General features: G+C 34.5%; 1 protein-coding gene across 2 annotated transcripts in view; it reads left to right on the top strand.

The window, feature by feature from the left end:
* LAMA1 (laminin subunit alpha 1) overlaps nt 1–15,134 on the top strand; it is a 207,847-nt gene that overhangs the window by 75,012 nt on the left and 117,701 nt on the right. For both annotated transcript variants that reach the window (XM_074201152.1, XM_074201153.1), the window contains exons 9-16: nt 579–684; nt 1,293–1,453; nt 2,451–2,591; nt 3,806–3,979; nt 5,158–5,259; nt 7,051–7,262; nt 8,028–8,139; nt 14,060–14,170. In XM_074201152.1, coding sequence (XP_074057253.1) covers nt 579–684; nt 1,293–1,453; nt 2,451–2,591; nt 3,806–3,979; nt 5,158–5,259; nt 7,051–7,262; nt 8,028–8,139; nt 14,060–14,170 — 1,119 coding nt within the window. The remainder of the gene's footprint in view (nt 1–578; nt 685–1,292; nt 1,454–2,450; nt 2,592–3,805; nt 3,980–5,157; nt 5,260–7,050; nt 7,263–8,027; nt 8,140–14,059; nt 14,171–15,134) is intronic.

The raw sequence follows: 15,134 nt of genomic DNA, 5'->3' as shown, positions 1-15,134 counted from the left end.
ATGAGCATTTGAACTTAATTAGTCCAATTCTCAGTTAACTGAGAGGCTATTACTGGACCTATGACCACAGATTCTTCAACTTAGTTTAAAACCTGTCAGATTCTGCATTCCATAAACATGGTCTTCCAAAATCCAAGGTCACTTACCTCCAGCCCACAGTGAGACATTAAAGTATGGAATTTGGTGAATCATGAGACACAGTACAGATATGAACAATCATACTTTTGTCATAAAATATTATTATTATACTAAAAATCATTGTATCATGCTATAATGACTATTGTTATAATTGTTATAATAATTATATTACTATATGATTGCTATGAATCACTTAGGTGAGGCAATAAGGAGAGTGCTGCATCTGGAATTAAGATATGAATGCAAATTCTGCCTCATTTATTGACTTATAATTGTTCCCAGTTTCCAAAAAAGATAAATGAAACTCTGGAAGCCTTATGGTCACTCAATAAATGCTGAAGGACTGAGCCTAGCTTTCATTGTGCTTATTATCAATTCTATTGTTATTCCTTGGAATGACTTGACTGAAAATGTTGAAGTTACATTTCTCCTTGCTTCAGGTTTCTCCTTATGAAAACAATCCATGTCTTCCATGTAATTGTGATCCTTTGGGTTCACTAAGTTCAGTCTGTGTTAAGGATGATCACCAGTCTGACCAGCTGAATGGTAAGTCTTTGGGTTGTGTATGCGTTGATGCTTTTGTTTCCCCCCCCTTTGTTTATTTAGTTCTGATTTTTCCAAATATTTGTATACTATGCAAGCTATCAATGTGAGTTTCATGACATTTTTGTTGATGTGCAGAAAACATTTTTGAAGGGAAGAAAAATGTCATAAAACCATATAGGAACCTAGAATTAATCACATGTTCATTTAATATCATCTAAGAATCTCAAAATGCTTAGAAAACATTATCTTAAAACGTCCCCAAGAATTTCAATTAAAATGATAAATGTTCATTAATCCCATTCTTCAAATGAAGAGAAACTGAATCACCAAGTGCAGGCCCAGTAAGAATGTATAATGAAGAAGTATGTGGATAAAGTCAATAATCTCCTTTGACTCTATTAATTTCTCTGTCTATTCATAGGCATTTAAAATTTAAAAAAAAAATCAAGATTTTGTGTTGACTTGTGTAGAAAGGTATGGTCACAGAGAATCCTATTGGGCAATTTGCACTATTGGAGGTGGTTTCCTCCCTGTGGCTTACCATTTCATTCTAATTTTTGTCCATTTAATGCTTCACTATTGAACATTGCCATTTCTACCTTTTTAAGGGAACTGGCCAGGTCAGTGCCAATGTAAAGAGGGTTACACAGGAGAAAAATGTGATCGTTGCCAGTTTGGCTACAAAGGCTACCCAAATTGCTTTCGCTGTAATTGCAGTTTGGCAGGGAGTATAAATGATGATCCATGCTCTGAGCCTTGTCTTTGTAAGGTAAGAACAGAACTGAGGTAAGGAATAAACACAGATTTTTCCTTTGGGTTCTCAGGAAAAAAGACATTTTTTTCCTAGTATTAAGAAACTGAATGAATTACTGAATATTGAGCAGAAGTCTTCTGTATGGAGATATGACATTGTGTTCTGCACAATTAGGACACAAACTCCCTAGCCAAAAACTACTTTAGGAAGTTCTTGATAAAGAATCAAATGGGGGTGGCTAGGTGGTGCAGTGGATAAAGCACCGGCCTTGGAGTCAGGAGTACCTGGGTTCAAATCCGGTCTCAGACACTTAATAATTACCTAGCTATGTGGCCTTGGGCAAGCCACTTAACCCCACTTGCCTTGCAAAAACCTAAAAAACAAACAAAAAAAAAGAATCAAATGGACTTTAATATGGTCTAATGAGAAATCATTCAATTTACCTAAGGTAACCACAGTTTTTCACTATCTCTGTGGCCAGAAATCACTCAGTCACTGTGTATACTAAATACACTGACAGAGACTGTGCTAAGCACCAGAGATACAAAGAAAGACAAAACCTTGGTTTCTGCCTCTAAGGAATTCCTGTTTTAGTGGAGGAGACAACATTCAAATGATTGTCTACTTAAGATATATAGTCAGACCATCAACTAACATTTATTAAGAGCCTATGATCCAAGTGCTCTTCACTAGAGATACAAAAGAAAGTCATGACCTAGCTCTCAAGAGTCCCGGGGTTAATTATGGCTCTGCCAGTGAAGCACGAATTCTGACTGGTACTACTAAATAGGAAAGGTCTTGTGTATGACCCTAAGGATGGACAGGATGCATATTGTCCAGCCTAGCTAAGTTAGAGAGGTTCATCACCCCATTGTTCCTGCCTAGAGCAAGAGGGTCATTACAGCTCTTGAAGATTGCTTATTAAGTTATGGTGGTCTCTGCTGAAGCATCAACATTTCTGCCTGCCTGTACCTGTTTTTGTCAAAGAAGACTCTCTTATGTTAACCTGCAGAAAAACGTTGAAGGTGAAGAATGTGATCGTTGTATCCCAGGATTTTATAATCTGAAGGAAAGGAACCCTGAGGGTTGCACAGAGTGTTTCTGCTTTGGTGTTTCTGATGTCTGTGATAGCCTTTCCTGGCCTGTCAGTCAGGTAGGATCCTATACTCGTGATCCCAAGACCATGTTAAATATGATAGAAGGTAGGCTTTAAAATACTTAAGAACTTTAATCTGTTTAGTGATCATCCATGACTCCAGGGGACTGATGCTGAAGAATTCTACTTGCCTGCTGCCTATTATTAGTACTTGAGGATAGGTAGGGTTGAGTATGGCATATAAAAGAAAGTATAGAAACTTCAAAGAGATAGAACCTGGGGTTAGGAGGGAATTGGGAGTTTTTGGAAAGGATGAGAATAGGAGTATGGGCTTCTCATATAGTGAAGAATAATAGCAGACCTAGTCTTTCATATCTACTCCATATTCTCCTTCCCTAGAGGAACAAGAAAAGGGGAAGACTAGGTCTGACTGAAATATATGAAAACCAGAGAGGATCTCTTCTTTCTCCCCATCAATTTTTTCATTCTCCCCATCATTTTTTTTGAGAACCACTATAGAGAAGTAATGAGAAATAGAGATAGAAGCATATGGGAAGAGAGACATCAAGAAAGGGTTTTCCTTTTTCTTCCTCTTTTCTTACTTTTTTCTCTTATTCTTTTTCTACCTCCTCTTCTACTACCATAAAAGACCCCGCTAGTTGGAAAAAGTGAGAAGTAATAAGGAAAGAACCTGAGCAGAGAAAAGGAGAGGGAGCTCTTGCTGAGTAGCATAATAGAGCAAAGAAAAGTTACTATGATTACAGACTTGAAATGGTTTTTGGTTAAAAGATTTATAAAAGTCAGGAATGAACAAGTTGAGAATGCTGACTTTTTGTTCTGTTTGTTATTAAGAAGTAGAATAGGAAAAAATAATAGAATTTTATTCATGTTTCTATTTCCATTCCCTTACTTTTTCCCTAATCTCCTTTTAACTATAAAACACATTGTTGTGGGTTGTACAGGTTTTTTGGTTTGTTTTTATTGTCTGCAATTGACTTTGCTTTACTTAGAAATAAATTGGGCCTCCTCCTAGATTTGCTGGCTCCCTGGGAGGTGAAGAGTATTGAGCTGGGAAAGGGAACATCTAGGTTCTAATGCTAATTCTGTCACTTAGTAGCTTTGGGAACCTCCTCGGGTCTCACTCTTCTCATCCCTGAAATGAGGGAGATGAAACAGATGTCTTCTAGAGTCACTTCTAACTTTAAGTCTATGAACTAAGAACATCCAAGATCACTTCCAATTCTAACACCCTATGATCTCTTTGTTTTAAGGTGACTGATATGTCTGGGTGGCTGGTCACTGACTTGTTCAGTTCAAATAATATCCAATCTCAGCAAAACCAGGTGGATGGACTTCATCAAATAACAGTCAACAACACAGTGGCCATGCAAATACTAAAATCTAAGTACTACTGGTCAGCTCCTATGACATACCTTGGAAATAAAGTAAGTTTGTAGATGGAAAGAAACTAAAAGAACCTTTCTTTTTTGCAAGTCTAATTTTTCATGTTTGGCATTAAATACTAAACACAACTTTAAACTAAATACAGTTTTAAACAATGCCTTGTTTCCTTCCATTCATATGTATGATGTGTATTAGCATAACCTGAACAAAGGTATGTCACTACACAAAGAAAGAAGATGGAATATTTTTACTTTACTCACTGAAAATGACTGAAAAAATCTCTCATGGCTTCACCTTAGATTTTTCTGCACAGAAACTATTTATTCTACTTGGTGCTTTTCATTGTGATGTTAAAATAGGACCTTTCATATATAATTTTCCATACTTGTTATTATACTATTTGGTTATCCAGAGGCAGTGTGGTTTAGTTTTGTTTTGTTTTAAATACATTGGATTTGTCGAAGACATAGTCTCCATACTAATGGGACTTTTGGAAAATCATTTCAATTTGGGGGTTTCAGTTTCCTTTTCTGTAAAATAAAGATTAGACAGTCTTCTATTTCATAAGTCTCTCTCTCTCTCTCTCTCTCTCTCTCTCTCTCTCTCTCTCTCTCTCTCTCCCAAGAATTCACATTTGAAATACAATAATTCTTCATTTTAAGCAAATTCAGTATATACAATTTTGATTTTATGAAATAGGAAATAAAATTGATTTAAGAAAAATAATCAAATGTCCCAAAAGTCTTAGTGAGGTTTTAAATTTTAATAGTTTAATCATTTTAACCTTTAGGTAGCTTAAAGCATTACTGACTTTTGGAATGTTATATACAGGGTTTGTAAGGTAGAAGAAATCTTCAAGATTGCCTTTATTACATTACATACAATTTTTAGTATGATTTGAGAAATGGGTCAAAATGTTAAATTTTTTAATGACTTGGTTTTATTAATTTCCCTCTCACTAATTTGTGATAGTAGAATGAGATTATGCTGGGAACATGTTCCAAATTTATGTTTCCATAATGCATTATTGTGATTCTTGCAGTTCCTAATGTGCAGAGCTGTAATTAGAATATTCCTGACTTTTTGATTAATTTTCAGTTTGTACTTTTGAGATATCATAGTAAAAGGATTAATATCACTTATACCAGGACCAAGCCTACAAGAAAAAATAATTGAATGAATAAATTATTCATTATATTTTAAACATTTACTGTTTCAGTTGACTGCCTTTGGTGGAAATTTGAAATATACTGTGTCTTATGATATTCCAATGGAGACTGTGGACAGTGATTTGATGTCCCATGCAGATGTTATTATTAAGGTAATCTGTTTTTTGGACATTTGGGGGAAGATATTTTCAGGTCAAAAAATGACACAAATGGCCTCTATAAGGTAGGGAGAGGCAAATGCTCACAATGGAGGGTTTTTCTTCTATTGAAATTTTATGAGTCATGAAGTCACTCTGGGAATGTATCCTTTGTTCCATGAATTTACAACAGAGAATCTATTCCTCAGAATTCAGTGCAGATGAAAGAGGGATATGGGGAACTTTCTTGTTAGTGAAAAGGGGAGGAGTCCTATCAGTCTTTTTGGTGATGAGTCCTTATTTTTTTTCTTATTCCACTTATTCCATTCTTATTCTACTTAAAGCAATTATTTTTCTAGGGCAGTACTTTATTATTCCTTTTTGCATACTTCATACCACTTCCCTATATTTAATCTTCTTCAGCCAAAGTAGACAGATTCCTCACTCCCAGTTCCACAAAACAAATAAACAAACAAATAGTACTTCCTTCTTACAGCTTTGCTCATTCTTATGTCTGAAATCCCTTTTCTGCCCATCTGCACCAGTTGGTATACTGAGGTACCATGGTATAATGGCTACCTCTAAGAGTTGGGAAGATCTGTTTTCAAATTTTGCTTCTACTCCTAAGTGAACTAAAGCAAGCTATTTAAACTCTCTGAACCTCGATTTCTTCATCTGTAAAATGGGAACAGCAAATACCTACCTCAAAAGATTGTTGTATCAAATGATGTATATATAATGTTCTATAAATCTTAAAGCACTTTATAAATGTGAGCTGCCACATTAGTTACTCTTTAAGATCCAATTGAGGGGGTAGCTAGGTGGCGCAGTGGATGGAGCACCGGCCCTGGAGTCAAGAGTACCTGATATCACATCTGGCCTCAGACACTTAATAATTACCTAGCTATGTGGCCTTGGGCAAGTCACTTATCCCCATTTGCCTTGCAAAAACCTACAAAAAAAAGACCCAGTTGAAATGTTACCTTCATAATAAATTTATTCCCAAAATGCTCCTTATTTTTCCCAAGGCTGCAATGAATGATCTCATCTTCCTGGGAATTGTGGCGGTATTTTTATTTGGTTGCTTGTTGGCACAGAGGATAGACTACCAGACTACCAGATTCTTGAGTTCAAATCTGACCTCCGACACTTTCTAGGAATTGCTATCTCTTTGTGTATCTAAAATCTTTTTTGCTAAGCTGAAAGTTCTCATGCTATATTTAATTTTCCTTCTATTTCCAATAGTCACTAGGTTTGTGCTTTCCTAATAGTAGGTGCTTAATTTATGTCATGTACCTTAGACTCTAATCTTTAGAGTTAATTTTTATTCTGTCCTGTTCCTTATTTTACAAATCCAATCAATAACTAATTCCTTCTACAATATCATTCATATTCATCTCTTCTTCTCTTCATACCATTAGTGACATAGGTTAAGATCTTCCTTTTGCCCCTATCACATTCTACCATTTATTGAACTTAATTTGCATATATGCCATATTTTCACTGTTAGATTTTTAAAGATCATTATTTTTTATCTTATTATCCCCAGTATGATCCTTGAAGGATAGGGATCAAGTTTTTATCTGCCTATGTCCCATCTTTCCCAAAGTTTAGCATAGTGCCTGGCTCAGAATAAGTGCCTAAAAAAGATAGACAAGTATTACTATTTTCTAAGAGTTTTGGGTCATTGATATTCCCACTTCAGATTGAATCTAAGTTTAACTTTGTTTTTTTTTTAAAAATATAATAAAATGTATGCTATTTTTAGACACCAAAAAACATTATTTTCCCATTTGTTCATTGTAGGGGAATGGACTCACTTTAAGCACAAGGGCTGAGGGGTTGTCATTACAACCTTATGAAGAATACTTTAATGTAGTGAAGCTTGTGCCTGAAAACTTCAGAGATTATAATACCAAAAGAGAAATAGACCGGGACCAGCTGATGACTGTCTTAGCCAACGTAACTCATCTTTTGATCAGGGCCAATTATAATACTGCAAAAAAAGCACTGTATAGGTATGTATTGAGAAAGATGACAAGCCTTGCATTTTGTGTGCTTTCCTTATAAATTAATAAAAATGTCTTTTCTAATGGTTCTATATCTTAAAATTTATAAAAATATTTCACCATAATTCTAACAAATGCAATGATGTTAGGACTGCCTGATGATTCAGTAAAATACTGGTGTAGACAAATTCTATTATAAATGGAAATTATTCTCAAGGAGAGAGTTAAAGAATAATTATTACAAAACATTTGAAGGTATAAATAGATTTAATATGGAAGACCTTGAAAGATAACTGTTCAGGAAATAAGTAAATTAACAATCTCCTGTGCCAAGATTCATACTTGGTCACAAATCTTGTAGTTTTGCCCATACTCTATTTTCTCTTGGCTCTCTGAGAGAGCACAATTTCTTAAAAAGCCTGATCAAATCTAAAACAGAAGTTGGACATAACTTAATCATTTCAAAGAAAATATTATTTAATGATTGCTTTTTTGTGAGGGGTAGTATAGAGAGTTATAGTGGGTGATGATTTTCCTTCCATTCTTCGTGGCATCTTTAGTTTTTTCTTACAAATTCCAAGAGAAGAATTTGTGTGGAAAGGATGATGTAGAGTTCTGGGGACTTAGTGCCTATGACTAGAAAATCTTCATCCACTTATGAAGTAGTACTGTTATCAATACATTTCATATGAAATTAGGTTATTTTTCTAAAGTAGTAGCCCTAGTAAAGTTTAAAAAATCAACAACTGTTCATGTCTTCCTGTTTGTCTACAGATTAGATTCTGTGACTCTGGACACAGCAAACCCAAATGTGATAGATTTGGAGCTGGCTACTGATGCCGAACATTGTGAATGTCCTCAAGGATATGCAGGAATCTCCTGTGAGGTAGGTAATATTCTTCATCACTTCCCTCTTTTTCATCTTTTCATTCCCCTCAGCTATAAAAATTGAATATAATAAAGACATGTATTCCATGAATATAGTATATTGACCAAAGGTCTAGCTTTCTCATCTCACCCCCAACATCAGCTATTGGAATTTTTTACTTGCTTAATAGCTAGACTGATACAGTATTTTTCTTAAGTGAAGTTCTTATCCCTTCTGTGTTTACCTTATTGCTTTGAACATAAAGAAATCGTTTTCCTTATTTTAGTATTTTTACTCCCAATCTGACACATTCTGCTCTATAATCTTGCTTCTTATAAGAAAGGGCTTATTTCTGGTTTGTAAGTGAAGAAGAGAGGTATGAGTTAGACTTCTCTGATTTGATATTTCCTTTGCCAATGGGGATGTGGTTATTTGAGTCAACACTACAAGATTTCATTTTATTAATGAGGATTGACCATCCTAGTCAATTATGGTGATTCATGGAATAGCAGAACACCTCCTGATGAAAAATTACATTATACAAAAATTAGAAAAATAGGGATAAGAGAAAGGTTTCCCAAAACATTACATAGAACCAGAGTTATGGAATTTTGACTTTAAAGGGAACTTTATAGGTTCTCCAATTGAGCCTCCTTCCTAATTCAAGAAACTTTTTTTATAGCATCACTAGCAATTGACCTTTGAATTTCATCTCAAAAACTTTTGAGTCTTATAGTTAATAAATTTTGAGCTATCTCTTTTGAAAGGTAACATGTTTGAAGTTATAATTGCCAGAGATTTTTTCTCTACTTTTATCAAAATTTATCTCCCTCTAATTTTCATCCTCATCCTAAACTTTGCCTTCTGGAATAATGTCCTCCTATCTTCCATGTGAGAGCTCTTCACTGTTTGAAAGCAGACATATCCTGTCTTAATTCTCTTCCCTAGGCTAAATACATTCAATTTCTTAAATCTAGAACCTTGTTTCTGTGGAGTTCTAACGTATGTTAGGTATCATCTAGTCCAAGTCCAATACACCAATTTTATTGTTGAAGAAACTTAGATCCTGACAGATAATAAGTTTCTCATGTGACTTAAGATCTCTTATTAGCATTATCATTTGTGTCTGGGTAAACTCCAACTTATTATGATCTGGTAAAATATAATCCCTGAAAATGGAACCCAGTATTCTAGGTATGGCCTTGAATAGTTCAGATAATTGAATGTAATAAAACTATTGCCTCTCCTGTACTATTACCTCTCTAGATTTTTATTAGTTTTTTTTAGTATCTTCCTACTCTGAGCTTGTAGTCAGCTAAAAATATCAGGTTATTTTAGTATATATTACTATTAATCTAATTCCCTCACTCCCCTTCAATAATAGATTCTTTATCTAAGTGATTCTTTGAATTTAAGTGCAATACTGCAAATGTGTAGCATAATTTTAGGTTATTGATATTAGTGCACAGATGGGATAGTTTTGAATTCTACTTTTAATATCTAGTGATTGTATCCATTCCATCTTTGTACCATTCCCAAATTTAATAATCACATTCATTGTTTTCTAAGTCTTTGATTGAAATGTTAAACAGGACCAAATACAGAATTCAATTTTACAGTATCAAAGTAATGGTTAATATTATTCCATTAGTCAAAATTGATTAGTTTCAACTGACTGTGACTAAAATCATTCAAGTTACATTTCTTCATCTTACCTTAAAGGATATTCTAGGAGACTCTTTTCCATTCTCCATGATTTCTCAAAGATGCTTTTTGGTATCCACTATCTATCATTCACTGATTCTGTAATCACACTGGCAAGTTTTCTAAGGACCCTTTGAGAACAGCTTAATGTAAATTCCTATGTTCTCATTTTTTTCTTAACTATTTGAATTTAGTTTTTCCTTTTAAAGATATTTGTCCTACATTTTTCACTTTGAAGATTATTCTCTTTTTTATAGAAGACAGAAGCTAAATAGAACTTGGATAATTCTGCAGTCTCTCTAGAGTTTGATAACATTACACCTTCCTCATTCAATTTCTTGCTTTTAGCAAAACTAAGGAAACTTGGTTGCTTTTAGTATTTTTCATATTAATTTATACTGGGTTTTTAGTTTTCCTGATGCTCTCCCTTTATATTTCAATCTATTCTCCTTTATTCCTGTTTATGAATCCTAGGTTTTATTTTCATACCTGTGTATAAAAATATAATCTTGTTAGAAATCTTTTCTCTTTTTTAATTTTTTTCAAATGGTACTATTTAGAATGACATTTTCAAAGCTATCTAACCCTCTTGAGCCATATTTGATCTTAGAATTTCTCTTCATGTGATCTTATCTTTGCTTTTAATTTTTTTTAATAAAAACCTTTTCCTAAGGTCTAATTTGCATTTCTGAGTATATCAACTCTTTATTACTCCTTTCTTCACTCTTGGAAACTTAGAGATGGCATGGTCCTTTCTCCCAATGCTGTCCTCATTTCTACTTTATCAGCCTGCTACTTTGTAGTCAAAACAATCCTATTTATTATTTTCTATAGCTTTTGTAATGTAGCTGTCAATAAGGCAAGTTAAGAAGACAGCATTTACAGCTTCCAGCAGATTGAACTTTCCAATCAATGTTTAGGGAGTGAAAGTTCATTAGTTTTGTACTCTATTTTATACTTCTATAAAATATATTTTAGGCAGACATCACCTTTGTCTTCTTTTTGACTGACTGGTCTGTAGATTGCTACCCTGATAGCACTCTTGATTCTTTTATACACAAATACATTTTCTTCTGTTCTCAGAGTCTTTTATATATATATATATAGGTGTATACTTTGAAAAAAATTGGAGGCTCATCCTCTCCTTCTAGTAGAACTGTATCTTTTGAACATGATACACCTTTCAATCCCCATCACTTTCTCTTATCTCATCTTAATAAGTCTCCATGATATCTTAACAGTTAAAATTTCATTTTGTTTCACTTGCTTAATAATTAGTAACCTATACAGCAAAATACAGACATTTAGATTACAAGTATCATTCCCAACTCTCTTCCCTGAGAATTTCTGATTACTTTTTTTTTAGGTTTTTTTGCAAGGCAAATGGGGTTAAGTGGCTTGCCTAAGGCCACACAGCTAGGTAATTATTAAGTGTCTGAGACCAGATTTGAACCCAGGTACTCCTGACTCCAGGACCGGTGCTCTATCCACTGCACCACCTAGCCGCCCCACTGTGCCACCCAGCTGCCCCTGATTACTTTTTATATTTTTTTTCTTCTTGCCTTTCAGGTTTTGTTTTTTCTAGACCTTTTTTTTTTCATTAGACACTACTGCATATCTTCTATCTCCTGGGGCAGTGATATGATTCCTCTTTTTGTCTAGTAACTATGGCTTTTCCTTATCATTCTATTTATTACCTTATCAATTACTGTCTGTGTGGTATTGGGTAAGTAATTTTCCCTTTCTGGCTCTCAAATTCCTCATCCTTAAGATGAGAAAGCTAGATAGATCAGTGGTGCAAAATCAAAAGTTGATCCCCTTGAACCCCATGATGACATAGATCACCACAGATTTATGACAGAAATAGACACCTCTTTACACAGATAACCTCTTCAAATAAAAAGATAACCAATTTATTGTTTCTAAGGTAGGAGGGTTCCCTTCAGGTCAAAATTGAACTAAGTGACCTCTAAGGTTTCTTCTATCTGAAAGTTTGTGATATTGATTATGAATTTCTGCTATTTCTTCCTAAGATTCAGAAGCGTTTTCTTTTTGTATGAGCAGATCTCCATCTCTGTTCTATAGCTCAAATGATGAGCTCCTTTTTCCTTAGGTTGGTTCCTCTGCCTCCTTGTTTTTTTCATTCACTGACTTCTTGTTACTGGCTTTTCTTCCCATAATTTATTTTTCTGAATATTTTCTGTATTTTTTTCCCTCTAGATCTTTTGCCAAATCATTCTTTCCATACTGTTGAGGGACAGTTATCCATCTAGTTATCTGGGAGAAAAGGAGAGAACTGCTCCCTAAACCCTTTACTTTTTTCCTCTGGGAGAGAAACCAGTTATCAATTATAATTGGCAATGACCTGTTGTTGGGAAGGCATACATACCAGATAACCCATAAACTAGTATTAAGAATTAATCTGGTATCTGACTCCATTTGTTTTTCTACTTTCATAGGTCTTGAGTTAAAACTGTTGGATTTTTGTGGCTTTCTGCCCACATCATGGGGAGCCAACAGCTGCCCTGCATTAGGCAGAATAGGCAGATGTGGCCAGACTTCTTCCGCAGCAGAAAAGATCAAATCAGACTCTGGACTACAAGTAAAGCAGATTGCCCCTTGGCAGCCTTTGGTCTGGGACAGGATCTCCTCTGCTTGACCCACTCCTGTTTCAGTTTGTTTACTTGGGTTTTTTGATCTCTGCTTGCAGTCCTGAATATGCCTTTAGGCTCACTCACAGTGCTTATTGTTTTTTTTCCTGGCTTTGATAAAGTCTCCATTCTGGACCCTACCCAACCACCCTTGTCTTGTGGATACTAATCAATTACCTGGAGAGCACCCAGCTCCCCCTCTCTTCTGGCCCCATCCTTAGTTTGTGCAGCCTTTTGGCAATCAGATGAGAACAACCAGCCCCTGGAAGGGTTTACCTTCTAGACCATTCATTTCACTACTGGTTGATAATAGATGCTCTTGAGGATTATTCTTTTTTTACCCTCTTAGCCTTATCCTCTCCTTCTGGCTAAACTGCTGTTATTATCAAGATGTTTAACACTAAATAATGTACATTCTCTCACATAACTATAAGGGACTTCCACAAAATACCACATAAAATATCCCACCTAAACCTTCTTTTAAGTCCCAGCTTCTCCTGAGGAATACCATTTTAATAAACACATAACAAAGGTTTGATGAATGGCTAAATGAATATAGAAATAAGGGGAAATTTCCCCTTATTTAAGTTGATGATTATATAAAGCACTGGTTCTAAAATCAGAGAATATGGAAGAAATCCTGTTTCTGACCCTTACTGCATATATATGACCTTGGGCATATCATTTAACTTTATCAAGTCTCAAGTCTCAATTTCTTCATCTGTTAAAATGAGGGATTTGGACTAGATGTAACCATAAGTTCCATTCAATTCCAGATTTAGAATGCTAAAATTGTATCAAAAGAGAGGATAAAATAATTTGATTACTAATAAACTATTCACTTATTATCATGATAAATGACAAATCTGATTTAGTGATTAATCTTCTAAAAGAAGTCTTGGATTTTTTGTTTTTGTTGTGTATTTTCAGTTGTATCCAACTCTTCATGACCCCATTTGGGGTTGTGTTGACAAAAATATTGAGCAGTTTGCCACTTCCTTCTCCAGCTCATTTTACAGATGAGGAACTGAGGCAATGGGATTAGTTAGGTGATTTGTTCAAGGTCACACACCTAGTAATTGTCTGAAGCTGGATTTGAACTCAGGTCCTCCTGCATCCAAGTCTAGACCTCTATCCATTGTACCACCTAGTTTCTCTTAAAGTCTGATTATGTAATGTAAGGGGAAATTGTTCCCAAAATTCCAATGTACTATACCCATGGTTTCACGAATTACTCATCCAAGAATAGAATAACTACATTTGGAAAAGAAAATCACTATAACTTATATTGGTAGAGGCTCTTTATACAATTAAGGCTAGAAAGGGTAAATAGGAAACACTGGTTAGGAGAATAGTTCAGAATGTCTAATTTAAAAATATTGTTTTGGAAACATAATTTTGTGTACTTATGGTATACATAATATTCATTAACTCTCATTTACATACTTTTGCCTTTAAAAGTAATAAAGTTTCACTACCTCTGGGAAAATAGAAAGATTATTTTTTGTTTTTAGAAAGCATATGATTTGCATAATTATCTATGTTGCATTCATATGCACATTTATCCTATGTTTTTCTTGTAGTCCTGTCTCCCTGGGTATTACCGTGTAGGCGGAATACTCTTTGGAGGAATCTGTCAACCCTGTGAGTGCCACGGCCATACTGCTGAATGTGATATTCATGGTGCTTGCCTGGTAAGTCTCCTTTAAATTTCTGAAATTTTGACTGGATCTCTAGAGCCATTAGATGTAGAAGTAACAGAGCTTATATTGGTATCATCCGATGCTCCCTAGGCTTAAGACTAACCTTGAACTTGTAATCTGGAAAAGGAATATGTGAAACTCATTGAAGTTCTTTGATTTTAACAATGACCGGATTGAAAGACTTTTTTCTCCCTAAACTTTCTTAAATGTGTTCACTGACCTTAGAGCATTATTCCTTGGTTGAGTATTGTTTTTATTATTATCTTTGTCTTCTATTTGTTGCTTTAGGATTTTTACATTCAAACAAATTTTATGTTAAGTTTGGTAAATATTGACTTGCCTGAAGTCATTCATGCCTTTGAAGTTTTACAACTTCCCTAGCAAATAAATGAAATTCATTTAGAAATAAATTGGTGGTGTCAATAATAAACTATGTTACAGAGATTGGGGCAAATAATGACTTTTATGAAATTATTTATAGGATAGTCTAGTTTATTTATGTAAGTATTAATATTAGTTCCAGACAATCTCATTAAAATAAATGCCTACTTGTTCCTAGGTTTGCTATTGCTTCAATCTGGTGTACTTGTAACACTTTTTTTTCCCTATCATACTACCCAGTTCTGCTCTTTAATGCCCATGGGTCCTCAATTCTGTGGAAATCAGTTTCTTTATCTATAAAATGAGGGGTTCGGTCTAAATGACTTCTAAAGCCCTTTCCGACTCAAATTCATGTGATATCATTCCTAGAGGAGTGCAAGTTGTGAACATCTAATTTTTCTTTTTCTTTAACCTGTTTTTCTTTTTTTTAATGCTATTTTATGTTGTTTTTTTCCAGTTCATGCAAAGATCATTTTTAATTCACTCAGATATAAATATAGCTTTATTAGGGTTGTTTGTCATTGGTTCCATGAATACATAACAATCATATGAGATTTTTAGTTCCATAAAATCA

Source organism: Macrotis lagotis, chromosome X, assembly GCF_037893015.1.
Source record: "Macrotis lagotis isolate mMagLag1 chromosome X, bilby.v1.9.chrom.fasta, whole genome shotgun sequence".
In the NCBI taxonomy this organism is placed as follows: Eukaryota; Metazoa; Chordata; class Mammalia; order Peramelemorphia; family Peramelidae; genus Macrotis; species Macrotis lagotis.
The sequence above is the reverse complement of the archived record's forward strand: the minus strand, read 5'-3'. Positions and strand labels throughout refer to the sequence as shown.